This window comes from Phialemonium atrogriseum (genome assembly GCF_030411735.1).
Source record: "Phialemonium atrogriseum strain 8032-3 unplaced genomic scaffold QBC33scaffold_11, whole genome shotgun sequence".
In the NCBI taxonomy this organism is placed as follows: domain Eukaryota; kingdom Fungi; phylum Ascomycota; class Sordariomycetes; order Cephalothecales; family Cephalothecaceae; genus Phialemonium; species Phialemonium atrogriseum.
Genome location: NW_026848148.1, coordinates 384,048 through 409,598, shown reverse-complemented (window position 1 = coordinate 409,598; position 25,551 = coordinate 384,048). Strand labels below are relative to the sequence as shown.

At 50.8% G+C, this 25,551-nt stretch overlaps 3 protein-coding genes across 3 annotated transcripts; 1 reads left to right on the top strand and 2 right to left on the bottom strand.

Moving 5' to 3' along the window:
• Positions 1-1,438: 1,438 nt before the first annotated feature.
• Positions 1,439-3,338, top strand: QBC33DRAFT_57147 (uncharacterized protein). Its single transcript, XM_060430604.1, has 3 exons — positions 1,439-1,724; positions 1,868-2,026; positions 2,095-3,338. Exons 1-3 carry the CDS (start codon positions 1,649-1,651, stop codon positions 3,204-3,206), a joined length of 1,347 nt encoding a protein of 448 aa, XP_060283953.1. The 5' UTR covers positions 1,439-1,648; the 3' UTR covers positions 3,207-3,338.
• A 2,322-nt stretch (positions 3,339-5,660) lies between these two features.
• On the bottom strand, positions 5,661-8,740 carry QBC33DRAFT_57285 (uncharacterized protein). The gene is made up of 4 exons (XM_060430671.1): positions 7,703-8,740; positions 7,248-7,637; positions 6,601-7,184; positions 5,661-6,495 (listed from the first exon to the last, which is right to left on the bottom strand). Exons 1-4 carry the CDS (start codon positions 8,449-8,451, stop codon positions 5,843-5,845), a joined length of 2,376 nt encoding a protein of 791 aa, XP_060283952.1. The 5' UTR covers positions 8,452-8,740; the 3' UTR covers positions 5,661-5,842.
• A 2,828-nt stretch (positions 8,741-11,568) lies between these two features.
• QBC33DRAFT_57109 (uncharacterized protein) lies at positions 11,569-15,635 on the bottom strand. The gene is made up of 2 exons (XM_060430589.1): positions 15,539-15,635; positions 11,569-15,347 (listed from the first exon to the last, which is right to left on the bottom strand). Exon 2 carries the CDS (start codon positions 15,265-15,267, stop codon positions 11,809-11,811), a length of 3,459 nt encoding a protein of 1,152 aa, XP_060283951.1. The 5' UTR covers positions 15,268-15,347; positions 15,539-15,635; the 3' UTR covers positions 11,569-11,808.
• Positions 15,636-25,551: the final 9,916 nt, after the last annotated feature.

Below are 25,551 nucleotides of genomic sequence, written 5' to 3'. Positions count from 1 at the left end.
GCGGCCTGGCCCCCACACCCCCTCCCTCCGCCCCTGGCTCCATTCCCACCCCCCCCGGCACGTCACACTTCCCCTCCTGCGGGGCGGCCGGGTAACTTTTTTTTTTTTTTTTTTTTTTTTTGAGAAGCGCCACCCTGCATTGGAGAGATATTTGGCCCACTGCGTACCAGGATTGGATGCAGGAGCTTGCAAGAGATCAAACTCCCCAATAGGTCCTAATCAGCAAGTTACAAGCCCGAGTCCACTCTCGCGATCTTAGCCTCAAATCGAGAAAGCGAGGTTGGCGGTACTGGCAGTTATGTAAGTACGTTTGGATGAAAAGACAACTGGGTATCATGACCTGCCTATTCCTGACATACAATGTACCTGTTGTGCAAGGTAGATCTGTAGAGGCAGCTACATGTCTTGCCGACGCAGCCACGCTCCTCCGCCACCCACTCACACCAAATAAGCCCTGGTCGCTGCTTGTGGAATTATTAGGCTACTACTCCCAACTGCGCAGTGCGCGCACCAGGCCTAGCCCCCATCCAGGTTGCTGCAGGTGGATCGATTGAACCCCATCAATCCCGCGTTTCGCCGTGGTAAAGTCTTCCGTCAGTTTGCGATTCGCGCCCCGGCTGTAAGGTTAGTTAGGTAATTTACCTGTTTGTACGGAGTACCTCTGCCCGCTAGAGGCTGTCCCCTGGCTTCCATCCATCCATGCTGCCTTGACCTAGCTCGTGCTCAGTCCAGCTACCTCGAGAGTCAGGACCCATAAGTTCATGACCCTTAACCCATAACCCGCACCCGCCCTGCTGCTCCTAGCACATAGTGTAAAGTGGTAGGATGCCCCCGGTCTTGAGACCATTTTCGCACGCCCACCACTGTCCACGACCGGCCAACCCAAAACCCACAACCCACGCCGGACTTGTTTTAAAAGAGCCCACCTCCCCCCATGGCCGCGACCCCCCGAATCTTGATCTTTCACTTGAGGTTTTCGGCCTTCTCTTGCCTCCCCGCTGCTTCTGCTCCTTTCCCCAGGTTCACGCCGACCTCAGTCATGCCAGACCTGTTAGAGGATTGCTAGAAGGCCGTCAGCCAGCGCGTCTCACTCGCCCACCCATCCACCCCTCCATCCCACCAGCCAAAGGTACCTTACCTCGTGTACCCGGCTTCTCACAGCAGCTCCCAGTAGCACCAGCAACCATCACTCACACAGCTGAGCTGAGCGGCCCAGCCGGTGCGTGAGGCGAACTCCATTTCGCCCTTCCGATTCCCTGACCTTCCGACCAACTTCCAAACCGTTTGTCTAGTCCTGGCTTAGACAACATCAATTGGAAACAAAATCTCCACTCAATCCAACTTCTTCATTACGCTTTTTTATTTTTTATTTTTACCCCCTTCCTTTGGCCGGCGTTGGCATCAACCGGAGTCTTCAGCATCTTCTGCGCGAGATACCCCAGGAAAATGTTCCTAGAGCTGTAACCGCGTCCTTTGTTAGTTTCAATTCATCAACCAGGAAGCTCCCGCCTGCTTCCACCTTTCTCCCGGCGCACGGTCCCAGGCCTGAAGTTGCGGCACGATTTCAACCGGTTCTGTAACGAACAAACTTCCTACCGAACAGGCCGCCTTCCACCACGAACACTGCCGCCGTCAGAGCCTGATCGCCATGCTCATCAATGGGGAGAAATGGGCTTGCGAAGCCTGTGTGAGAGGGCACCGTGTCAGCAACTGCCAACATGCAAGTGAGTGACATATGCGGCATGCCGCGCCTTCCAATCCCTGTCGCCTCGGCGCTTATGCTTTCTTTTTGTCCCGGTTGCAACCGAGGGGCGGCTTCAGTTACACAGCCCTGCAACCGACCCAAGTGCTGACCATTGTTTCACAGATCGGCCACTCCAACACATCAACAAGAAGGGTCGGCCGGCGTCGCAATGCCAGCACTGCCGCGCCATGCGCAAGGCGCGCTCTGCCCACACCAAGTGCAGCTGCGGGGAGAAGACACACAAGTGCGCGCACATGAAGGCCAGCGTTGAAGGCCACAAGGGTGAGCGTTGCCGCTTCATGCTGATCAAGGTCGCGCAAATCTGACTCATGCTTGTCTTCTACCTGCAGAGAGTTGCTGTTGCAACCATGGCGGTCGTTGTACCTGCGCACATAAGAAGGAAGTCCTGCAACTTACCCCGGTTCCCGAATCCGACTCCGACGACAAGGACAATGCGCCGACGGCGAAGGGCCCCAGGGGAGGAGTCGGTAGTAGGAGACGCGCAAACACTGTCCAGCTGGACGGGGTACTTGCCTTCGACGACCACGGCCACCACAAGCCGACGCACAAGCACGCCAAGGCCTCGCTGAAATGCGGGCCCTACCAGTTGGACCGCGCGAACTCGGCGCATGTTGCCGGCACCCTGGGCCGCCGCTCTGTCGATAGCGATAGCCCGGGCGATTCTGGATCCACCGACTCGCCTGTCGGCACCAGTGGGTCTCCTCGGGACCAGTGCCAAGCCGACTCGGAAGAGGCATCGCCGTTGATGACGGGCTCGTCCAGCTTTGCGGACCTGAACGGCCGGCTACCACCGCTCGATCTATCGGGGATTGAATATCCCCCCTATATGTCCAACGGCTACGATAACCTTTTCGGCAGTCTGTCGGACCACGAGCCCCCGATGTTCAGTGCGGGACTCAGTGCGACCCCGGTTGACTGGAGCCACTATGATGGGCTTGAGTTTGCCAGCAGAGCGGCCGACTTTGCGCCTTCGAACTACAGCCAGCCCCAAAGCTATGGTACCTTTGACCTGAATGGTTCCGAACAGCCGACTCTGACCACGAATACATCGACGTCCGGAGAGGTGTCAGAAATTGAGGACTTCCTTCCGAACAATATCGAGGACTTTGACGATGCCGGGTTTGGCACCAGCACCACCAGCAGCAGCTTCAACCTTGCCCAGATGCACGGCAATCTTCTGTCAAGCGCCGACCTCACGCCACTGTCGTACAACGACTTCAAGCTGTTGAAGGCCGGGAACAAGTTCCTGCCCACCCCAGCATCCCTTGCGGGCGAAGAACCTGTCTTGGCTGCGACCACCTCTGGCGGGATTGCCAACTACCAGCTTGTCGACGATGACACGGCTCTCTGGATGAGCGACTACGCGCATGGACTTCCAGGGTTGCCGAATTTGACCGACTCTCCAGATCCGAACTTGCCCAACTTCTGGGAGGCTCAATGACCAGGAATAACGCGCGCGCCTTGGCCGAGATCCAACCGCTTGCAACGGCTGGGGCAGCAGAGATTCTGGACAAGCCCGAGACATTTACCTTCGTATATATGATCGGTTGACATTGGTTATCTATTCATTTTTGATTTCATTCTTGTTTCATTTCCTCACCCACTGGGATTTTTCTTATTCTTCAGGTTTCTCTAGTCGGAGCTGGTGGACGGATCCAACGCGGGATGGTCATGAAGGTTTCTCTAGGCGCTGGAGGGCTTGGATATGAAAATTACGATATCATCTCTGTTTTCACCCCTGCATACTATGGTCATTGCCTCGTTCTCTGGCATCCCTGGTCATCATCCAAGATATAGGGTTTGGCGTCATCCAAAAAGCGAATTTAAGCGGCCCATTTTCAGAGTTTATATCTCTCCCTTCCCCTTTCTTTCCGTCTTTCTCCGTTTCTTTACCCCAGGAGAGTACACGACCCCCTTCAGTTCTGCTACATAGAGGTGTTTTCATTTCACAGAAGGGTAGATGGGAGGAGTTTCGGCATGGGAGTATAGGGCATTAGTAGGGGGTGGCTAGATGGAGTACTGTACTTGGAGCTATCAGAAAACAAACTACCTAGCTAGAAACCTACAGATGACTCAAGTATCTGTATTCTGCAATCGAGACAAGAGCTAAAGATACCTGCCATCTGAGGCGTCCATATCCTAAACGCCAGGCGGCACTCGAGTCGGGCCTGTCCAGTAATAGGGCCGGTGATTCCTCTGTGTTTTCGGCCGCATTTCTTTTGTGCGATTGGTGACTGGGCAATCTTGGGTGCTTCCAATAGCCACCGTACTAACTAGTAGTACCGATGAGAAGACCGATGACCATGCTAGCCAATGTGGGCCGGGGGGCCCGCCGACCTGCATCCCACTTGAGTCGTTCCTGCATGATTCCCCATCGACGAAACAGTCCGAGGAAAAGTAATGGCCGGCCCGCTGAAAGCTTTCCAAGCTTCAAATTCGTAATTTGACACGCTCACGCGCTATGCCCCTTCCACCATCTCCGGCACGCCCGGGAATCGGGGAGGGGGCGGCAAACAGTCAGATTTCCAACCGCCGAGTTCCCCTACCCTACTGTATCTAACGCTTGGCAAAATGAAGCCCCTTCTTTCTCCTCGGTCGTTCTTTTTTGGGGAGGATTGCCGCCTTGAAAGTCACCACCCCCCCACTCTCGACTTCCCTGCATGCCATAACTGCATGGCTGCGCTGGCAGGCGGCCCCGATATTTTGGCAGTTCTCGCCCCACCTGTCGCTGACCGGGGCTTCCCGGCGAGAGACAGATGGGTAACTGGATATTGTTATTTCCCCATTGCCCCCAAGATGTGGAGCCTCCTTCGCAACCCTCGTGTCGAAGGGCGGCATGCCGAAAGGAGCGGTGACGCACGCGCGTACGGCGGCTTCGATAAGCGGGGAGAGCGAGAGTGAGCGAAGGGAGGGGCGCATAAAATGGTTTCGCTTAATTGCCTATTGTCGCGCAAGCGGCGCAACTGGTCCTGCTTTGCTTTTTGCATGCTCTGTGCTTTCGGCGGCGACCTAACCGAGATACAATGGGATTTGCGGATTCGGGATACAGGGCCGCCACAGGAGAATATCCGGAATGGGGAGGGGGGGTGAGGCGCCTGGGCGAGCTGAGGCTGGCTAATGGGCTGGGAGGGAACGGAGGCTGAGCATAGCTGCTACGGCTCGTCCTCAACTTACTGTGTATTCAAATGTCACTTGCCGGGTTGAACCTTGACTCTGGATTCCCTGATTTGGAGATTTTGGACCCTACTGGGTGGGTATTATCCCTTGAGAAATACAGGCTACCTTTCAATCGCCTCATGAGATGAACGACCCATGCATCCCGCGCTCAGAGGTCACTGCGCCGCACGTGCCCCTACCGCTGTTAACACCTGACAGTCGATGCTCAACGGCTTGCTCCCTGGGCCGTTCGTCCTCACGCGGATACCTTTTTTCCCCCTTCTTTTTCTTTTCAACCACAGCCGCTCTAGCCATCGCTTGCTTCCGTTATATCTGAGAAGCGGCTGGAATAGAAGAAATATCACAAAAACGATCAGACCCCATTTTTTTTTTCTCTCTCTAGTTCCCGGCTACGCACTAGCCCTCCGACTTGCGGAGCCGACGATCCCTCGAGCGAGTTCGGCGCTCAACAACTCCTCTCTCTTTGAAACGGCAGCTTTTCACGTCTTCACATCACTCCTCTCACATCTCGGGATCTCGGAACTGAGGGAGCGGTGAAGAAACAGACCAGGGACTTGGCAAGAAACTCGATACTCTTTGATGCAGGCTACCGACAAGTGTCAGATTTGCGTTCCTGCGAACTCCCCACCTCCATGCCCCTTTCCCAGTGAGAGAAATCCTCCCAATAAGCCAAGCACATCTATCGGCTTACAGGGAGGGAGGTATCCTCAATACCCAAGCCAAACACACAAGCCAAAAGGCTTCCAACCCATTCTGCCTCCAAAGACCAACGGGGGTATAATATAGTACATGAGACTTCGCGGTTATCGTATAACAATGTTACAACAAATATTAGGAAAGCAGCTAAAATTGTCGGACGCCATGTAAGATGCATGCAAAGGTTCGTTCAAGTTGGCCAGCTTAGGGCGCCGAAAGAGCGAAAGCGTTGAGGTAGCCGGCTTGCAGCATCGGCCGGGGATCAAAACCGGCGTTCTCGTAGTTATCCGTCGTCCTGTAGACGACCACAGGCTCTTCCGTCTTCTCGGTCGTCGCGGTGGCGAGGTCCGCAAGGTGCTGCAGGCCCAGACTATCAAGGCCGGAGCTGGTCGACGGGCGGAGCTTGTCTGCGATCTTATCGCGAATCGCGTCGTCCCAAGGCCCTGGCGCGATGCTCGTCTCCAGCATCTCCTTGAGTAGCTTGTTGGCTTCGTCGCGGGTTTTGTCAACCTTGCTGAGCTCTAGCAGCGATAGCACCGTGAGGCTCTTGAAATGAGGATTCAGCGGGCTTGAAAATTGGGGGTGTGCGGTCAGCAAACCGACCACTTCCGTGGCTGCCGACAGGATATCCGTGGACAGAGCGGCCGGGGAGAAGAGGTAAGCAAGCAGGCGGCAATGCCAGTACGCTAGATGAACCAATGGGTGGCTGCTGGGAGTGATGCTGGAGGGGAAGTTCACTCTGAAGCCCTCCAATGCCAGGTTCATCCAAGAGCCAATCACCGGCCCTACACCAGAACCCAGCTCCTTTGGAGGCGCGAGAGACATGGGAACGAAGTGGCCAAGGAAGTTAGACAAGTCTGTATATAGGTTAGCTTTCGTTGTTACGGAGGCAGGAGGAAGCAGAGGAGGAAAGGAGGTTTTAGGAGAAAAAGGGGGGATGCAATGGGGGGGATGCCGCTTACGGATCAATGAGTATCCACCTTCGCCCACAATGAGCCTCAGTCCTGGGGGGACAACGACAGTGTCGTTTGAAATCATAGTCGGAGTCGCCGTTCCTATGGCATTCCAGCGGTCGAGAATGACAAGCATCCACCAAGCTCTCACAGCCACCTTGTCGTCGGTATCGACGTCTAGCTCTAACTCAGGGTCCGAGTCTACTTTGGCATGATGCAGACCCATGGAGTACGCAAGGCCAATGGCTCGCCCGAGGATGGAGGCCTTTGACGGACCGCCTTCAAGCCCCATCACCGACGCAGGACCATGGCTGTCAGCCTCGATAGCCATGAGAACAAGGGTTTGGAGATGGATGAGATCAGTTGCAGTCGTGCGTGACCTGCTCTCCCCTTCCCAATCAGCTAAGAGGCGATTAGCTGTACGAATGTCACCAACGTGTCCGGTTGGCGTCGCTCGAGGTTGCTGGACAAGTGCATAGAAGGCCTCCAAAAATGCCTCTCGGAGGAGGACAGGGCACGACGCGAGGAGAGCATGCACTCGATGTCTGTCTGATGCCAACACTGGGAAGGCCTGGTCAACAGTCCCGAGGTAACTGGAGCTCAACAGTCAGATTTTCTGCTTTTGCCAGGCAGAGAGATAGGTAGATATGACTTACACGTCGAAGGCTCCTTCATCAATTCCGCGTACCTGCTCGAGCTGAGACGCATCTGCAATAGCATCATCTACCTTTGGTTCATCGCCCTTAGGACCAATAACCTCAGGCGGCGCAAGGCTATTATTGGCTGGGTACACTGTTCGAAAGCCTGGCGATTGGTAGGGCTGGATCGGCCGAGGGTCTGCGCCCCATGCAGCATGTCGAGAAGCGGTTGGAGTCGAGAAGGAGTCGCCAGAAATGTTGGAGAATGGTCGCTTCCGGCTCTCATCCAGGGGCATCGGCGACGAGAAAGCCTCGGCAGAAGCTCTCGAAACGGTGTCAAGTCCATCTCCACCAGCACCCAATTTCCCTTCGATGCTGTGGATCCTGTCGGCCAGCTCTTTGATGTATCTGTGGACTTGATGTTAGTCTGGGTTACTACTCACAATGGGCCTATGCGGCCAGTTGAGACTCACCCCTTGCTAGGCCCCCTCTTCTGCGGGATGCGACTGAAAAGACATCGGCTGGCCGAGCGGCGACAGTTGGAACAAGGTTCCTCTGCGGCTTCCGAGACAGCATCACATTTGATCTTCTTCCGTCGGCACTCGTCACAGGCTCGCGACACCTTCGACCTCTTCCGGGGAGGTATATTACTCTCGGGTATCTGATACTGCTGTCCCATATGGTCGAGAAGATGTGAAGGTGGTGGAGGGATAGATGCATAATGGAGGCTTTGGTCCATTCGTGTCATGACGTTCTGCAGGTTGTTATCATTGTTCTGCAGGTGGTTCTGGAGGTTGCTATCATTGTTCTGCAAGTGGTTCTGTAGCTGATCCTGGAGATTCGAGTCGGAATGAGACGCCTCCTGGTAATCGGGTTCCTGGCCATGCATGTCTGCTTCTTGTGCCTGCATTTGTCCCTCCTGGGCTTGATTATGGGCTGCCATTATAGGCGCGAGACCTTGGGTCAACTGTGCGGCGAGCTGAAGTTCTTCTGCGCTGACAGACGGACGGGATTGGTGACGATGAGGCGTGTCATGATCTTGAGGGTCTTGCGGCTCTTGGCCGTCATGATGCTCTTCTGATACCAGCTGTTGATCTAGATCTTGCTTCATCGAATGGGTATGATAGTATGGGCCGGCATCTCCATTATCAACCGATGGGGACGGATAGCCCTGTTGCATCATTGCATCCTCGGGCTCGCCAGTATTCCTCTTCCCCTCCATTGTGTGTCACAGTGTCACAGCTCACTAGGTGGGGTGGCTCGACTTGGTCCTCGATCGAGGTTGGCGGCTTCGCAATTATGTGCAAGGACTCGAACTGGGGCGCGCGAGGGGAGGTAGCAGGGCTCCGGGAAGATGCTCTGCTACCTAGGCAACAGCTCGTGCGAAGCAGTGGCCTACCTATCGGAAATGCCGATTTCGAGGTTGAGGCTGTCTCAGTGAGGCGCGACTCCGCGAGGCTCTCTGGTCACGACGCGCGCAAGTGACCTCGGCCCGGTTCGACAAGAACAACTACAATCACGATTTTCGAGTCTCGACCATATTTTGTAGGAAGCAGCGAGTATGGACAAGGGATCGGTACGAGAGACGGCTGGCTTGACAGCGCAATGCTCCTGGGCTTCGACGCGACAACATTAGTAAAACTAAGCGATTATCAATTGATATGGCTATAGGAGAGAGAGCCTTGTTGTTGTTTTTTACAAGGTGGGAAAGCATTGTCAAAGGTATGCGACGCGATCGATAGCAAAACACGCTGTATTCTAACGGGGTCGCGTGGTTCTGCAAACATGGAAAATGAACCTTCAAAACGCACCTGGACTACTTTTTGACGATATCTCCGACTGGTTATGATCGCTGGGCGGCAACTGGGTTTGCGGAATAGGAGAAACCACGAGCTCCGATGGATGGGGGGAACTGCCAGAGTTTTGACCGTGCTCGAGTCCGCCCTGGGTTGCAAATCTGGCTTTGGGAGCGGAATATTTCACCCGTGGCAGGGATGGGAAAATTTTTTGCACTTATAATGAAGCGTCAGCTTGACGAATCGGATGCGAGGAAATTGAGGAGGGTGAAGGAGCGGGAAAAAGAATAGCCCGTTCCCCCGGTCTGTGCGCATGGAATCGGGCAACTCCCAGGTCCTGGTGACCCACATAGAGCTCACCACAGCTGGACTCTTCACCTTCAAATATCCAGAACAGACACCACTGGGTTGCAATGGGGTGAGAAGTGCTAACTGGTATCTTCATCTGGTCATATAAATGCTCTAGTCTGAACAACAGCCCAAAGATATGTCTGGTCATGCAGGCCCCTAATTGTGCAAGGCAGCTTTCGCGAGTCCAGCCCGAGTATCTCTATCTGTTCCATTATATTTCGCCAGAGCTGATACTATGTACATACAAGACGACCCCGATGGTCTCGCTTGCAATGCTTGCCTGTACGAAGTCCACCCGGAAAGGGAATAATCAACGAAGTTGAGGGCAAAAAGCCTGACATCAACACTTCTCTATGGCGGCCGGCTATCGGATGAACGTGGGGGTTATCAATGTCATAATGAAACTCTGTGTGAGTTCCTGGTTTATCGGTATGGTTGTGATCTCGCCTGGGCAGTCCCATGTGATGGGACCAAAATATGCCATGCCAATTTAACCGGAATGCAGGCTGTATGTGTGTGTGTAAGGAGCAAGTCCTTCTCAATCTAGCCCTTCCTCCTCATCCGAATGACGAGATTCATGGACACCTGGAAGAGCCTTCTCGCCTTCGCCAATCCAGGGCGGATGGTGGATGGTGGATTGCGAACTTGCCATCACAATGCGCATCTGTGGTTAAATATCCCGGTGGCCTTTAGCCGCTGCCCCTGTGGGTTCCCCGAGAGCTCTCAGCGATATCTGAGAAGGAGCCCAAGGGTGCCATGGATCACTCTGGTACTCCCAGACCGGGTGCTGTGGTCGAGACCACAATGGAGGTAGTCCTCCCGAGCTGCCCCTGCAACAACGGAGAATTTTCGAACCCCTTAAACAGAGATACCCTGTCAATATCTGGCCGTTCTCTCGATTTACCATAGATCTCGCTGTTTTGGACAAGCTCCCCACGACTGTTTCATGTCGTTTAACCAGGGGTCAGAAGGTGCGATCCCCACCGTCAATAATACCGAGCCCAATAAGACCACAAGGGCAATAAGTTGACCCTGCCGAGCCGCAGGTCAATGGCATCCGGGTTCGACTGTGAGGGCATGATAACCAAATGGCCTCCCCCTTCCCCGTCCTCGTTCCCACACAAGGAATTGTCGTAAGGGTGCCTTAACGGACGAGAGTGGGGTGTCGTTGTGGCTGGTTTCTACAATGCAGCTAGCATTTACTCCTGCCTCGAGCGTTGGCGGTGATGATTTATACGTAGTAGGGTCATAGGCACTCCAAGATCCGGACGTAGAGAGGCCACATGACCAACCACTACTCTTGGGGTTCTTTGAGTAAAGCGGAGAGCATCACAAGATAATTTCGCAACAAGAGCACTCGAACAGCAGCCGAGAAAGGGGCATCGTCGATATGCTTTCGGCTGGAGACAGGACACGCGAGGGTGGGGAGACTGCCAAGGGCGCGTCCACGAACCTCTCCAAACACATACATACGTACGTACGTACAATCATGAGAACAACAAACCCATCAAAGCCAGGTCGCCCACCCTGGAGACGTCGTCATCCCCCGGCCTCACTCGACCTCCTCCGAGGCAAATTCTGTACACAAGACGCGCCCGTCTCGGGCTTGCCTCTCCTTCCCTGGACCGGGCAAGAGTAACCACCACTGGAAATAGAAGCGACCGAAAGGGTATATAAACGATACGTATGTTCAACAATTGGGTATTTCGCCCCCTGTCCTCCAAACGATCAAAACTCGAGGCGATGCACATGGCTCCGCCTCCGGGATTAAAATGTGAATATTTCTGCCACCGGCCCCGTTGCCGGAAATGGCTTGCTATAGAAAGAAAAAAAGGTGTGAAAAAGCAATCGAAGGTTTTGAGAAGAATGCCTCAACTGCCCAAGCGCCGTAGGAAGGAAGAAGAAAGGCATTGATGTTCGTGCTGCCCAGGGTTGCCGGCAACGACCTGCCTGAGTCGTGGGTTTAGATTAGGCCGTGTCCGCATACCCCGTTGGCTCAATGGTCTGTGAAATGTCCGTGATGGAGTTGAGAATGCGAAGATTATGATCCCTCATGTCCTTGTCGAGAGACATCAGCTGATCGACGGCAAGCTGGGATTTAGCTATCTAAGGAGACAGTGCAATGTTAGCCACTGTATCTTGTTGACCTTGGACGGGACAGACTGGACGGGCGATGGGCAGGTGACTTCGGCGGCGGACAGGAAAGAGGGGGAAGGGGAGTGGGGATGCTGCATCAAGCAAGGGCGCTCGCACCAAAGCCAATGCCGCTGAAGAATTATCCGGCTCATTCTCACCTTCGGCCGCGGGTTCATCCTTACCAGCGGTCTCGGTGGTCTCATCGTCGCCATCATCTGTGGTCCCGTTGGCGGCTTTGCTAGCTGCCGGGCCCTTGGTCTACGAAGTGTCGCTAGTCAGCGGAACGCTCATACGCATCATGTGGGTACGTTGGGGACGGGGCTTACTCTGGCCTCGGCGATCTCAGCATCCTTGACCTTCAGCTGGGCGGCCAGCTCTGCAATCTTTGATTCAAACTCGGCGACCTTTTTCTCGGCGTCGGCCAACTTCTCCTCTGCGTCGCTAGCCTTAGTCTGGGCCTCCTCGATCAGCTGCGTCATGCTATCATGCATGTCCTTGTAATCGGCTTCGGATGTCTTCTGCCTGGCCGTGGCCTCTTGCTTGTGGGCCTCGAACTCCTTCTGCAGCATCGCAAGGTCTGCCTTGATTGACTCGAGTTCCTCGGTGGCCTTGCCCGAACTCTCCTTTGCTTCGGCGAGCGCCTTCTCGTTGGACGCAGTGAGGGCAGCCAGTTGTTCCTTCAGAGCGTCTGCCTCTGAGGTATCGGGCTTCGCATTCTTCGCCGCGTCGAGCTCGGCTTGGGCGGTGAACTTCTCCATCTTTTCATGTGCGAGTTGCTGGCCAAGTCCATCTGTCTCTTCCTGAGCCTTGACGAGCTCGGCAGACAGGGCCTCGACCGCCTTGGCGTGTTCGGTCTTCAAGGCCTCGACCTGTGCCTCAACGTCGGCAGCACCTTGTTTCCTCAAGTCATCAATCACCTCAGCGTGTTGCGTGAAGAGCTTCTCCACCTCGGCCGAATGTGCTGTCTTCAAGGCCTCCAGCTGTGCCTCAATACCGGCAGCACCTTCCTTCCTCAAGTCATCAATCACCTCAGCGTGTTGTGCGAAGAGCTTCTCCACCTCGTCCGAATGTGCTGCCTCCAAGTCCGTCTTGGCCTTCTCCAGAGCCGCGGCGTGGCTGGTTTCTGCCTGTTCCAACTTGGCCTTCGCCGCATCCAGATCAGCCTGCAGGCCTCTGGCAGCCTCGAGCTCCGCGGTCAGCTTCTCAAGCTCTTCGGCGTGCTTAGCGGCCAGTTCAGTCTTCAGGCTCTCCAATTGCGCGGCGTGCTCCTCGTGTCCGGCTGATGTGGCACCGGCCAGTGCTTCGGCATGCTTGGCGCTCAGCTCGTGCTTGAGCTCTTCCAGCTTCTCCGCAAGCGCGCTCTCGCTGGCGGACTTGGCAGCCGCGAGTTCCTCGCTATGCTTGGCGGCCAACTCGTTCCTGAGATCCTCCAGTCGTGCAGCCAGGCCCTCGTCACCCGCAGATTTGGCTGCGGCAAGCTCCTCTGCATGGGCAGCCAGTAGGCGCTCCGCTTCCGATCCGCTCTCCTTCTTCAAGACGTCAATGGCCTCGGCATGACTTGCCCTCAGGGCCTCCAGCTCAGCCGCCAAACTGGCCTCGCTCTCACTCTTGAGAATCTCAACTTGCTTCGCATGATTCGCCTTCAAGGTCTCCAGCTCCTCAAGAACAGTCTCTTGTTCCTGCCTGGCACTGCTCTTGGCGCCTTCAATCTCTTCGGCATGGCTGGCGCGGAGGGCATCGAGAGTCTTTTGATGATCCGCTTCCTTGGCTTCCAGCGCCTTCACAGCGGCATCGTGCTCGGACTTGGCAACTTCGAGGGCCTTGGAATGGGCCTCGGTGTCTTCCTCGTGGGCTTTCGTCAGCTTATTGTGCTCAGACTCGAGGACCTCGAATTTCCGCTTGAAGAATGCATCACCGCGAAGGCTCTCGATCTCATTTTCGTAATCCTGGCTGACCTGCTTCAGGCTCTCATCGTGCTTCGCGACAGCAGACTCCAGCTTGGCAATGGCAGCGTCCTTGGCGTCGATAGTCGCCTGCAGGTCCGAGAGAGTCGCTGCGGCCTTCGCGGCCTCTTCCTTCGCAGCCGTAAGTTCTGCAGTGAGATCGGCGACCTTGGCCTCCAGGGCGGCGACCTCTGCCGACTTCTCCTCCAGCGCTGACTGGCCGGTCTCTGCGGCCTTCACGGCATCGTCCAGCCTCGTCTTGAGCTCGGTAACCGCCGTTTCCAGAGCCGACACCGCATCCAAGTTCGCCTCCTTCTCGCTGGCCAGCTTGCTCTCGTGCGCGGCTTCCAGTGCCGCCTGCGTCGCAGTCAGATCCTCAATCTTTTTCTGCAAGTCCGCAGTGGCACCTTCATGGGAGGTCTTGAGATCTGCCAGTTCCTTCTCGTGCGCAACATGGGCCTCGACATTGTCGTTCTGAAGGCCCTCGGCATGCTTGGCCTCCAGGGCATCGATGGCCGCCTGATGTTGCTCCGTAAGGCTGGTTTGCAGCGCCTCAAGTTCCGCGGCATGCTCCTCGGTCGCCTTGGATAGATTTGCGTCGTTCTCACTTAGCTTTGCGGCATGCTCGGCCTGTAGAGCCTCGAGGTTCTCCTTGAGCTTCGCGATCTCAGCCTCAGTTGCCTCCTTCGATCCCGTGAGGTCAGCGAACGAGGCTTTCTGGGCGGCTAGGTCGGCTTCGGCTTGCTCCAGTTTCTCCTGCGCGTCAGCAACTTGTCCCTTCAGCGTCTCGAGCTCGGAGGCGTGCTGGGCTTTCAGGCTTTCAAGGAGGTCTGAATGCTCCTTCATCGGCGATACGTCGGCGTCAGGATGGGTGGCTTCCCCGGTGCTTAGCTTCGATTGCAGATTTGCAATCTTGGCCTCGCTAGATGCGAGCTTCTTCTTCAATTCCTCAACCTCCTTTGCCGCTTCAGCTTTGCCAGTGCTAGACGCCAACGAGGGACGGGAAGCATGTCTCGCCGTTGTAGAGCCCGAGGGAGTCGAAGTAGTAGCAATATTTGAGAGACGCTTCTTCGCCTCGGCAACGGCCCCAGTAGCGCCTGTTCTAGTAGCGGTGCGGGTCGTGCCGGCTGGCCCCGTGCTCGTGGGACTCGTGGAACTCGTGGACTTGGCGAGGGTGGGAGTCGATTTTGGCGCTGCGGTGCTGCTAGTGGAAGAAGCAGGCTTTCGAGCAGCGGCGGTGGTAGATGCAGTAGTACCAACGGCCCTTGCCCTCCCTGGAGATGAGGTGGTGCTAGGAGCCGTCGAGGTCCGCCGCGCTGTGCTCGACGCGCTGGAAGCTGGCGTACGCTTCTTCTCATCCTCAGACACCGATGGCTGGCTGCGATGCGATGTTGTTGAGGCCGACGTGGGGGGCCGCCTAGAGACCGTGGAGCCCGGTGGCGGCCGGGTTGGCGGCTTGCTCAGTCCACCGCCTGTACGGGTGGCGGAGCTCGCTGGTGTTGGCTTGGTCCCGGTGGTACCGGCTGTTGCGGTTCCCCGACGAGCAGGAACCGCCGACGTGGTCGGGGGCCGCTTCGTGGCACTGGTGCTTGAGGGGGAAGGCTTCGAGGGGGAAGGCTTCGAGGGGGGAGGCTTCGAGGGGGGAGGCTTCGAGGGGGGAGGCTTCGAAGGGGATGATTTCGTGGGGGAAGGCTTCGAAGGGGATGATTTCGTGGGAGAAGGCTTCGAGGCGCTAGTCGGAGCGGCAGGCTCGGGAGCAGGAGCGGGAGCTTCCTCGCGTTGGATAACCTCGGAGGCTACGGTGTCCGACATGTTGGGCTATGCGAGTATACGAGTTCAAGTCCTTTGATGGTGTCGAAAAGTATCAGATCCACTGGGTGGATGAAGCGGAACTTAAGATTGCCCAGGTTAGTACGCGAAGCCTTGGGGTAACGCGAGATGGCGCGAGCCAAGGGAAAGGCGATAATGGCAAGCGCGTTTTAAGAGAGCACCACAGAACACGGTTGGCTTATTCGAGATGAGATGATACAAAGGTCTTAGAAGAGGTTCGAGGTCAGAGAAGCTGCCATTCATGTTCACTCACCTTGCGCGATCTCCTTTTTTCCGTCGTTGACCGCCACGAAATTAGGCGCCGCACGAGCTAGGCACGCGGCAATTGAACACAAAATGCGACCTGTAAGGCAATTCCGTGAATGGTAATGGAGAACTGGTAGCAGCAGATTTGTCCTCCTAGACCTCCACGTCGATAGCTGTGAATGGTAAGGAAACGTTGACGATGAGAAGAACCAGTCAGTTCAACGAGGGGATAAGGGGAGGGAAAAAAGAGGTCACCGGTTTCCCCCCTAATTACTGGATGGATGCGCTGCAAGCTATTGGGCCCGCAGCTAAATACCTACCTAGATAAGAGGACAGGGGTTGGGGTTGGTCAATATCGCCACGTTGCCCACTTGCACCACCATAGGGCAACCGTTATTGTCAAACTCGGCATAATACAGCAAGCCTACTTCCCTGCTTTACGAATTCTCGTGTGTATCTGCAGTGATCTCAGCAGCCTTCAAGTGCGATGCTGAGCGGATATTCCCGTGTTCACAACTGCATGCAATGCAGAAGGGACATTAGCCAGTATGGAAGCAATTTTGGTAGGTATAAGTAGTGTCACCAGATAGGGCTAGTCAAGATAATTCTGTTTCCAGCTATATTCTTTTTTCCTTCAATAGGACATCTGGGGCTGAAGATATATGTTTCAGACTTGGAGGTAATTTAAGAGCACCAGACCCAGTGCTCCAATTAGCATCCATAGATAGCTTAAATGTTTCCTCACACCTGCTTTAAATCCCCTACATTGCAGAGTATGCAGTTGGGAAGAAAAGGGTAGCTGGTAGCACGTTAGGTGTGCCATCTGGAAGCTAAGCTCGGTCTTCATAGACATCATAGCTCCTAGGTACCTACCTAAGGTAGCTTCCATATTTGTGGGCACCTCGGTACATCCCTTACCTCTAATTAATATGGTACTGTGCAAAAGTTTTACCCCCTGTCAGGTATTGAAAGGCGCACTAAATCTACCAGGGATACCTTACCCACTGGGCAAACTTACCCATTATACCACAGTAGTGGGCCAGTGGCGTCGTTCAATAACACGGCTGCTAAGGCCAATGCCATCGCATCGGCGGTCGTCATCCCAGGAGAAGATCAGTGTCAGGTTATTCGGTGGAAAAAGCTTGAATTGTCTAACTGGGCCGTTTCGGCCGAGGTCTAAATCTACTGGTACGGTACATACCGTTGTCTGTAGATCCTTGAGGGAAACCACGTGACAGTTTGCCAGGCTCCCAGAGAACTGCAACGTCCTCGTTGCATATGCAAGCGTAAATGCTATCGCATGTGCAAGTAAACTAAACTGATGCAAGCGTAAATGCTATCGCGTATGTAAGTAAACTAAACTGATGCAAGCGTAAATGCTATCGCGTATGCAAGACGCCAAAACGCGTAAACTGGTATAAACAAACAACTTCCGTTGTCAAAGGTCCTACTAGTTCCAGTTCAGCGACAGAATAATATTGAGTATTTTTGGGTCTGTAATGCTGCCAACGCAGACCTTAGCCAGAACAGGTGTGGCGTAGAGCTTGCCGCCTCGCATGACTGGCTTAGTAAAGACGACGTTTCCTTTGCCGCAGGCAGCGGTTATAAAACCATTATCGACAGTAATGTTGTTGCCATGTGGGTGTTTGAGAGTTCTAAGGATTTCGTCAAGCTTGGCCTAGGCTTTGTCTGCTTTATTGGCAATAGTAGCCAACATGATAGAGCTTTGGTCTCGTTCTTCGTTAGAGTCAAATAGGTCAGCCAGTCCCAGTCTAAGTTTGTTGTCTATCAGTTTAGGTTGAAGAACAGGCTAGAGAATTGGTGCTAGGTTGGCAGCATTGTTGTATTGTTAGGCAAAGAGATATTGACGATATTCTATAGGCATAGAGGCAATGTGTTGCTGTGCAAGAATTTGTTCTTATTCCTTGGGGGTTTTAGAATTAGGGTCCCACATAAGGATATGTTGGAAACGAAACCTAGGGTAGTCCCGTTGTCCGTCGACATTGACAGCATTCTGTAGTCTAACAGACGCTAGGAAGCCTTTGACGCTTGTCGGCAACTTAGGCTAGCTAGCTAGGCAGTAGGCCTTGAACATGGCTGCAATTGCAATCAGGTTGCGATTGACAAAGAGGAGGAAAGGCACTTTGTTATTGTCAGTGTGCAGGAAGAGGTATTAGTCTAAGAAACAGTCAAGCTCTATAATCTCGAACTTAAGGTTGCGTCATGCGTAGTGGTTAGCCTTGTCTTAAGCATACAAGTTGCCATAAGACAGGTAGTTGACAACAGCGTCATAATCAAGGCTCTAGTTAAATATCTAGAAATCTTTGGCAAATTGCCTAGCTGCAGTGAGATTCTCTAGCCTAAGAGGTTTTAAAGCCATGTCGTCAGGTTTGTAAAGTAGCTTTCAAGTTTGCTTCAGATTTGCAGTTGACTTCTTTATTCTAGCGTTAGATAAAGGCTGGCAGCAACTATTCCGTCGTTTGCCACTTGTTATATTCAAGTCCCAAGTCCTAATACGCTACAAGGTATCTAGATGGCAGGTTCTGTTGTGATTTGCAGGTAACAATGTGCAACAGAAGGTAATCTGAATTTCAGACTAGTAGGATTGAAGGGAGTGATTGTCTATAGGAGTCAAAAATGGCAGGTTTTAGGTGGTTTGCGCTAATCACGTCGTGAATTTTCCAATGCTAGGGAAGGTGCAGCTAGTATGCAGCTTGGCTAATTTGTTCTGTGATTGGAAATAGTCTAGCAAATTGTTGTGACTATTTAAGGCTATCAATAGCTGTTGTTAGTATGCTATAGCCTTGATAAAGGCAAAGCCACACCCATTGTCTCACCTAGAAGAACTTAGTAGTTTGGCGCCTGTCATAGAATGCTTTGGTTGTGTAAGCTGCAATGCTAAAGGCGTTGTGAAATTGGATTCTAGATTGAGGTAGGTTCTTGTCAACTGTAAAGATCCTTCCTGCCAATAGATCTGTAATGTTGTTTTGAGTAAAGCCTTTGATAACTTTGTTAGGCGCTTTTCCTGCTATCGTCTTCGCATTGTTGTATTCAAATTGCAATTAGGGCAAAGTCGTAAGCTATTTCACCCTATCCTCAAAAGCTTGTATGTAATATTGCAAGGCTAATTTGATAGTCTAGTTTATGCACTTGCTTTGTCTGTCTACTAAAAGGTAGTATACTGTTGTGTAAAGTAAGGTAATTCCTAGCTCTTGCTATATAGCTCTCTACATAGCAGACAGAAATTTTGGGTTATAGTCTGTCAGCATAATCTTAGAAAGTCCCTAGTTAGCAAGCAGCAGTCTGTCTAACAGTGTCTAGCCCCATTTCTCTGCCGTCTAGGTTTTCTTGCCTAGCATGACAATAATTTCCTTAGAGAATTTGTCTGTCCTTGTAAAGGCTGCGTCAAATCCTTCTATTGACAACAGAAAGGCTAGAATAAAGTCAAGGGTGATTATATAGTATAGACATAGCAGAGCCAACAGTAGCTAGAGGTTGCTGTATAGTTTATGCTATAGTTTGTCGTTTGCTTAGCACTTAAGGCATGTTTAGACATAATCTCTAACTATGCATGTCACGCGATTAATGCAGTAATGCATTAAAGCGCTGCAAAGCCTATTCTGCCTATAGTAGTTGTTGTCATGAACAGCTTTAAGGATAGCCAGTATACATGTTTGAGAGACGCAAAGCTATAGAAAGTTAATGTCTGTGATTTTCTAGAAAAGTCTATCCTATAGTTAAAACAAGAAGTCTGCTGCATTGTAGGTAAGATTAAGGTTTTTCTTGACAACAGTAAATACATAGGCCTAGGCAAAGTCTTGCAGGTAGCCATCTTGCATTTGCTTGCGGAAATCAAGTAACATCTCTATCATAGCTATGCCTGTCAATAGCGCTGTTGAGACTGTAGGGTTTGGCAGTGCTATAATACAAGGCAAAGGCGTCATCATTAGCTATCCATTCATCGCCTAGTGTTCCTCTGTATTGTAAGGAAGGTTGTCAAGTTCTCTAGGTGCCTCTAGAAGCATGTTGTTATTATAGGTAGGAAGGCGTGATAATGCGTCTAAGACAATGTGATACTTCCTAGACTTATAGATAATGTAGAAGTCTAGGAATATGCTAATATACTCTATAGCGCAAACAAGCCGCTTGTTGTCGCTTACTATTATTAAGTTCGTAATATTTGTTTGCTTGGATAGACCAAGGATTGCGCAGTGATTTGTAAACACGTATACTAAAGAAACATGCGTCTCTTGTATCTACTAGCGCACTTTGCGCAATACCTATACAAAACCAAGTACTTCCAGCTCTATCAACTAGTATTTCTTCTCAGCAATAGACAACGTCTAAGAAAGAAATGCAATTAGCTATATTGCTGTTTGCAAGAGGTATGTACTTAGCTTCCTGTCATTGCCTATCAGCTTAGGCAACATTTTACTGTCAATGTGGTATATCTCAGCGCCAATGCCAAGTCCCAAAACATCCACATTGATACAAAGTAGTCATATGTTGTTAAAGTAGACTAGTATTTTGTAGTTAGTCAATGCCTTCTTGACAGCTTTAAATGCAGCCTATTCTTCCTATGTTAGCAAAAGCAATAGCATTGCTAACAACCAAGACTTCTATTTGCCTGCTTTCACCTGCTAGTTGACTTTCAACAACGTGGCTTTTTAAGCTTCAAGCAAGGCTATCAAAATGCTATATAGCAAGACATTATGGTGTAAATAGCTAGTAGCGCCGATGAAGTAGTCTAAGTCTTTAAGTGTCTAGGGAAACTTGAGGCTTTTAATAGCGGCAAGACATTCTGCTATTGTCAACATGCCAAACGCATCAACTATGCAGCTCAACACTACCACGTTTAAAAAACCAGTAAAGGATTTAGACAGTCCTATAGATATGTTATAGCGCTAGAAGATGTCTAGCAAATCTTTAATTGTGTTGATGTAATCTTCAAAAGTCTAAAAGCTAGTTACAATATTGTCGCAGTACAAGTCAACGCTAGTGTTGCAAAAAAGGTTGTCCATCTTGCATTAGACATAGGCGTTGGAGTTTTTAAAGCCTATAATTGCGCAGTTAAATATATACTGTCTGTCAGAGGTGACAATTGTAAAAGCCTATCTATCTTCTAAATGTACTAACCATTGGTAATAAAATAATATAGCGTCAAAGATAGTAATATACTTAGCGTTAGCCACCTTTGCCATAATATCTTCCTAGGATTTCATTAGGTATGAATTGGAAATGATAATCTTGTTAAGGCCTCTAATGTCAACAACTATGCGTCTTTTCTAGCTGCTATCTAGCATAGTCTACTATACAACAAATACTAGAAACAAAAATGGTATTTGACAGGCAGTTTGTGTAAGTTTGCCCTAGGATTCCATTTTAGCAACTTGTTATTTGACAACTTGTTAGTCCTGTTTGTTAAGTAGGTAGGCACAGCACTTTTTTAAGACTATGTTATGCTAGCCTAGTTTAAGCTAGAGGCGCATTTGTTCTTTAAGCAAAGTGTTTGTAAATCTCTTGTCACAAAAGACATCTTTGTATGCAGTAAATAGGTTGTGCAAATAGTTAGCATGCTGTAGCATGCTGCTATGGTTATATATTGTAATACCTGTTAGATAAGTAATAGTGTTTTTTGCAGCGGTAGTAAGTAAGCCTTGAATAGCTTTGTCAAAACAGGCTTAGGCTTTAGGTTTCATTAGCTTCCAGATTGCTAGTTCTGCAGCTTGCGTCGTTTGCAAAAGGTTAATGTAGTATACTGCATAGCCTAGTTTGAAGAAAGAAAGATGCCCTACGCAAAATCTACGCTAAATAGTGATGGCATTATTAAAATCATTGCAGATCAAGGCATAAGTTATGTAGCAGTCAGCAACTGCAGCAAATATAGAAATATGTTGTTAGATGCTTGGTTTAAACAAAAGGTTTTGTCTGTTATTAACATGTATGCTGTAGTTAATTAGCAGCATAGCATATAAGTGCAGTAAAACAATAGTGTATTAATCTGCAGTGACTTAGGCATGCAAGATATTTGCGTAACGTTTGACTGCTATAGGAATACAGACACTGCAAGACTAGATAAGTGCATATTGTTGTAATAATAAGATGTCAAACTTCTTAGAGGCTAGGCAGTCTATGCCAAGTAGCATGTTAGCTTTAAAGTTATCAACAATGGTAATCTTGCAATAGAAAAATGCTATAACTGTTTTGTTATCTAATATGCAGCTTTTAAAATTGATGTTAGCGATAATATATTCTAGAGATTTGTGCTTGTTTAGGCTAATGCCTCTAACTATAAAAAGTAACGCGCAGCAATATATTAGATATTGGGAAAAATGTTTAGACAGCTATGCTTTGTCTGCCAACATTGTCAAGCAGCCTATGTCAGCGCATATGTCCTCCTTGTTGTTTAAGTAGCAAATATCTAGAAAAAGCCAAAATTAGAGATAAGACTAAAAACAAAACTTGAAACTAGTTCTAATGTCTAGTTTAGAGTCAACTGTTAAGCAGATTATAAAGATGCTATTAGAGACCTCTGCTTTGTAAGCATTATTAGGCTGTCGTTTTTTGGCATAGCTGTGTCTATGTTATAGACAACAGCTATAAAGTCTATGCAGAGGTTAACATAGTTTGCATATTGCTTTGCCTTTGTCTAGCCAGGTTGTGGTTTCTTAGTGTAGACTTGGTAAACGTATTTTATAAGCTTGTTGTTGCTTGTGAATGTTTCTTGGCAGTAACAGCATACTAGCAACAATGCTGCTGTGGCAGCAAAGTATCCTATGCTGTCAACTGTGTTGTCTAATGTTAAAGGTGTAGTATCTAACAGTGTAAATTATTCTAGTGCTGCTAAATGTTCTATGTCTAGAAATGGTTTGTTGCTATGGTATGCTTTTGATGCATTCTTGACCTAGTCATGCGTAAACTTTTTATCAACAACGTCTTTAACTAACAGTTGGTATAAGTTGTTGTTATCGCTATAGTATGCTTTGGCTAGCACTAGTAAAGCTTGTGCTGCATATAGTTTGTACAGTAGGGTAGAAAGGCGACAATTTTCTAGTACTAACTGCTGGTTTTGTAGGTATTAGTCTTATGCTAAACTATAATAACAGTTGTTGTTTGTCTAAGGGATATTCTGCTAAGGTAGTCTTTGCAGACAGTTGTCTATATTCTGATTATATAGCTGAAATGGCTAGGGTAGGCGTTGCGCTTGCTATGGTTGAAACAAGCGCTGCATCTACAGGCAGCTGTTTAGTAAGCCTAAACGATAGCAATTGTTTAGGAAAGGCCTTGGTCTTTAGGGTAGAAGTCCTTGTATGTTAGGTAGCCTGTAGTTGTTGGATTGGTATAGCTGTGGGACTCTCTAGCCATAAGGCAGCAATGGCTAGGTGCAGCGAGGGAATATGCCTAGGTACTGTTGTAATGCATGCTATTGCAGTACACTTGCTTAGTCCTAGATGCTGGTTATGAAGTTGTCTAACGTTGTTGTCTCCTTTGGCTTTGGAAGTTTAGACTAGATGTCTCTGTCAAATGCTTCGAATATAGCAATAAGCTGGGAACACAGGTTTATATTGCATGCTTTAGCATTGCGTATCGTTGTTTGCACAAACGCTAGGATATCCTTGCCTAATGCCACGTCCTAGAGGGTAAAGGAAGCCGCTTTGATGTTGTTTATAGCTATGGAATAGTCAGTGCAGAAACATTCCTTTAGCTTAGCGCAAATGGCGTCAATTGTAGCTATTGCCAATAGGTCCCTGTCTGCATCTGTCAAAATGTAGGAGTGCCACACCAGTGCTAGGCCTTGGAGACATATGGTCTACACTTGACAGACGTCAGCTGCGCCTCTAGCTGTCTCTAGGTGCTTCAAACAGTCGCAGAAGGCGTAAACATCTATGTATTTGTTGTGTTTTCTGTCCACAACAATGCCGCTACCTGAAGGGTCCTAGGCTAAAGGATTGAAGTATCCCACGTCTAAGGCTGCCAGGGAGTGTAGGTTGCCGCCGTTGCCTGCAGGGGGGTTGTTAGGCAGTGCCTGCCGTGCAAACGCAGCTGCAAGCAGCTTTGCCATGTCGTTGTGTTGCTGTGCACAGACGTTTTCAAACGCAGCAGCAATAAGGTTAGCTGCTGCCTCTTGTGTAAATGAGGCAGCCATATCTAGTTCTGGTTGGCGTTGTGTGTTGTTCCTGCCTGTCTCGGGACTGTCGTACTGGATAGGGCTATCGTACTGAATGGAGGGTAGATAGCGTCCAAACGCGTGAGTCTCGTCGTTAAGGTTAGGGTTAGATTGTCAGGGTGGACGGTTGCTGACAGAAGGCAGGAGGTCGAAATCCTGAGGTCTAACAACGCGGTTCTGTGGTGTGGCGAACGACGCAAGCGAGAGCGTAGAGAGATCAGGTAGGGGTGTGTTTGGGGCGTCGGTTGGTCGTGTTGTCGTAGAGTGAGGAAACGCTCCAACCAGGGTTGGCGTGCCGGGCGGCTGGTATTGCTGTCGCCACTGGGTCAGAAAGTTGGGAAATGCGTGGCGTCGTTCGCACCAATCGGTGGGCCAGATATCCTCGTGAAACGACAGGGCGTCGTCGTCAAGGCTAGGCTCCAATTCCTTGGCGTACTGGAGATCGGCGTCTGAGATTTGGGAGGCGAAGGGATGGCCTGACGTAGCAAAACGAAGTAGTTGGCGAGCCTGTAGGCTCATTGGTCTCGATATCAACGACAAGGAGATGGTTAACAACAAAGGTTCGCAAGGAAAAGGTGTTGTCAAGGCAGTTCGACTTCTGGCGATGGTGCACCAATTTGTCAGGTTATTCGGTGGAAAAAGCTTGAATTGTCTAACTGGGCCGTTTCGGCCGAGGTCTAAATCTACTGGTACGGTACGTACCGTTGTCTGTGGATCCTTGAGGGAAACCACGTGACAATCAGACAGCGACGCATTGCCTGCCTGCCCTGCTTTTTCGTCACAGATCCCAGTTTCGCTGGCCGATCTAAAACATCGGCCGGAGTTACGACAGTAGCCACGCAAGCGGTGGAAAAAAAAACTGTTGTACGATTAACCCCACGTACTAACTACCCTAGATCACTCCTTAACAAGGTCAGCAAAAAGATAAAGTAAAGCTCAACTGTTAGTGGATACTTTCCAAGCGTTAGTACGTAGGGTAACCTCTAATACAGTTATTTTTTCCACCGCTTGCCACGTTGCTCACTACTATTTAGTCATCCATCCCATGTGCTTCTCCAATCACAGCCCCATTTCAGGATCAAGCCAGGGATTTCGAGGGTCTAAGTTTCCCAGCCCCTCAAAATGCCTGGATTAGGACCAAGCCATGAAGAAAACATTGGACGGATAGTTAACGTACTATACATGGATTACAGAACAGCGTTCTGGCTCTGAGAGGTTGTGTCTGGAAGCGCTCTACCTTCGGCAAGATCAAAAGTTATGCTCACATCTCCCAACCTCGTCAAGAACTGTCTCGACAGCAAGCCCAAGATCGACGAGTTCCTCACCCACCTATCCCAAAACATTGGACGTGTCCAACAACACCTTCGAGGCCATAAACCGGAGGGTGGTAGCGTCTGCAGGGACGGCCTTCCCGGGAGGACTCAAATGGCAAGACCGACGAACGTACTCTTCCCCGGGCCTCCTCCGGACGGTTCCGGATTGACATCCTGAACAGCAACAACAACCTGCACCTATAGCGGTTTCGAGCCCGCAGCCCTATGTCTAGCAATAGCAACCACTAACCATAGAGTAACTCTTTTTCTCCACCCTCGCAGTGGGCTAGGTCGGTCATAGACTTTACAACCCGTCTCAATCTTCCCTTAGGAACGCAAGCTTCCCTTTGGAACCCTATCCTGCCGGCACATTTGCCCTCAGGCTAGGCTACCTCCAGGCCCTGACCGGGGACAACGTATTCCTCATCTCGGACGCCGTGCCATCGTCACGGCCACCGACGGGAGTGTTTGTGAGGTCGAAACCCATTATCTACACCAGGGGTTTTTTTTTATCCGGGTGGGTTGGGTTAAAGGAGGATG

Coding starts and splice junctions, on each gene's coding strand:
- QBC33DRAFT_57147 (XM_060430604.1), top strand. CDS start 1,649: ATGCTCATCAATGGGGAGAAATGGGCTTGCGAAGCCTGTGTGAGAGGG. Junction 1,725..1,867: donor CAGCAACTGCCAACATGCAA/GTGAGTGACATA, acceptor ATTGTTTCACAG/ATCGGCCACTCCAACACATC. Junction 2,027..2,094: donor CAGCGTTGAAGGCCACAAGG/GTGAGCGTTGCC, acceptor TTCTACCTGCAG/AGAGTTGCTGTTGCAACCAT.
- QBC33DRAFT_57285 (XM_060430671.1), bottom strand. CDS start 8,451: ATGGAGGGGAAGAGGAATACTGGCGAGCCCGAGGATGCAATGATGCAA. Junction 7,638..7,702: donor AAGAGGGGGCCTAGCAAGGG/GTGAGTCTCAAC, acceptor TCAAGTCCACAG/ATACATCAAAGAGCTGGCCG. Junction 7,185..7,247: donor GATGAAGGAGCCTTCGACGT/GTAAGTCATATC, acceptor GTTGAGCTCCAG/TTACCTCGGGACTGTTGACC.
- QBC33DRAFT_57109 (XM_060430589.1), bottom strand. CDS start 15,267: ATGTCGGACACCGTAGCCTCCGAGGTTATCCAACGCGAGGAAGCTCCC.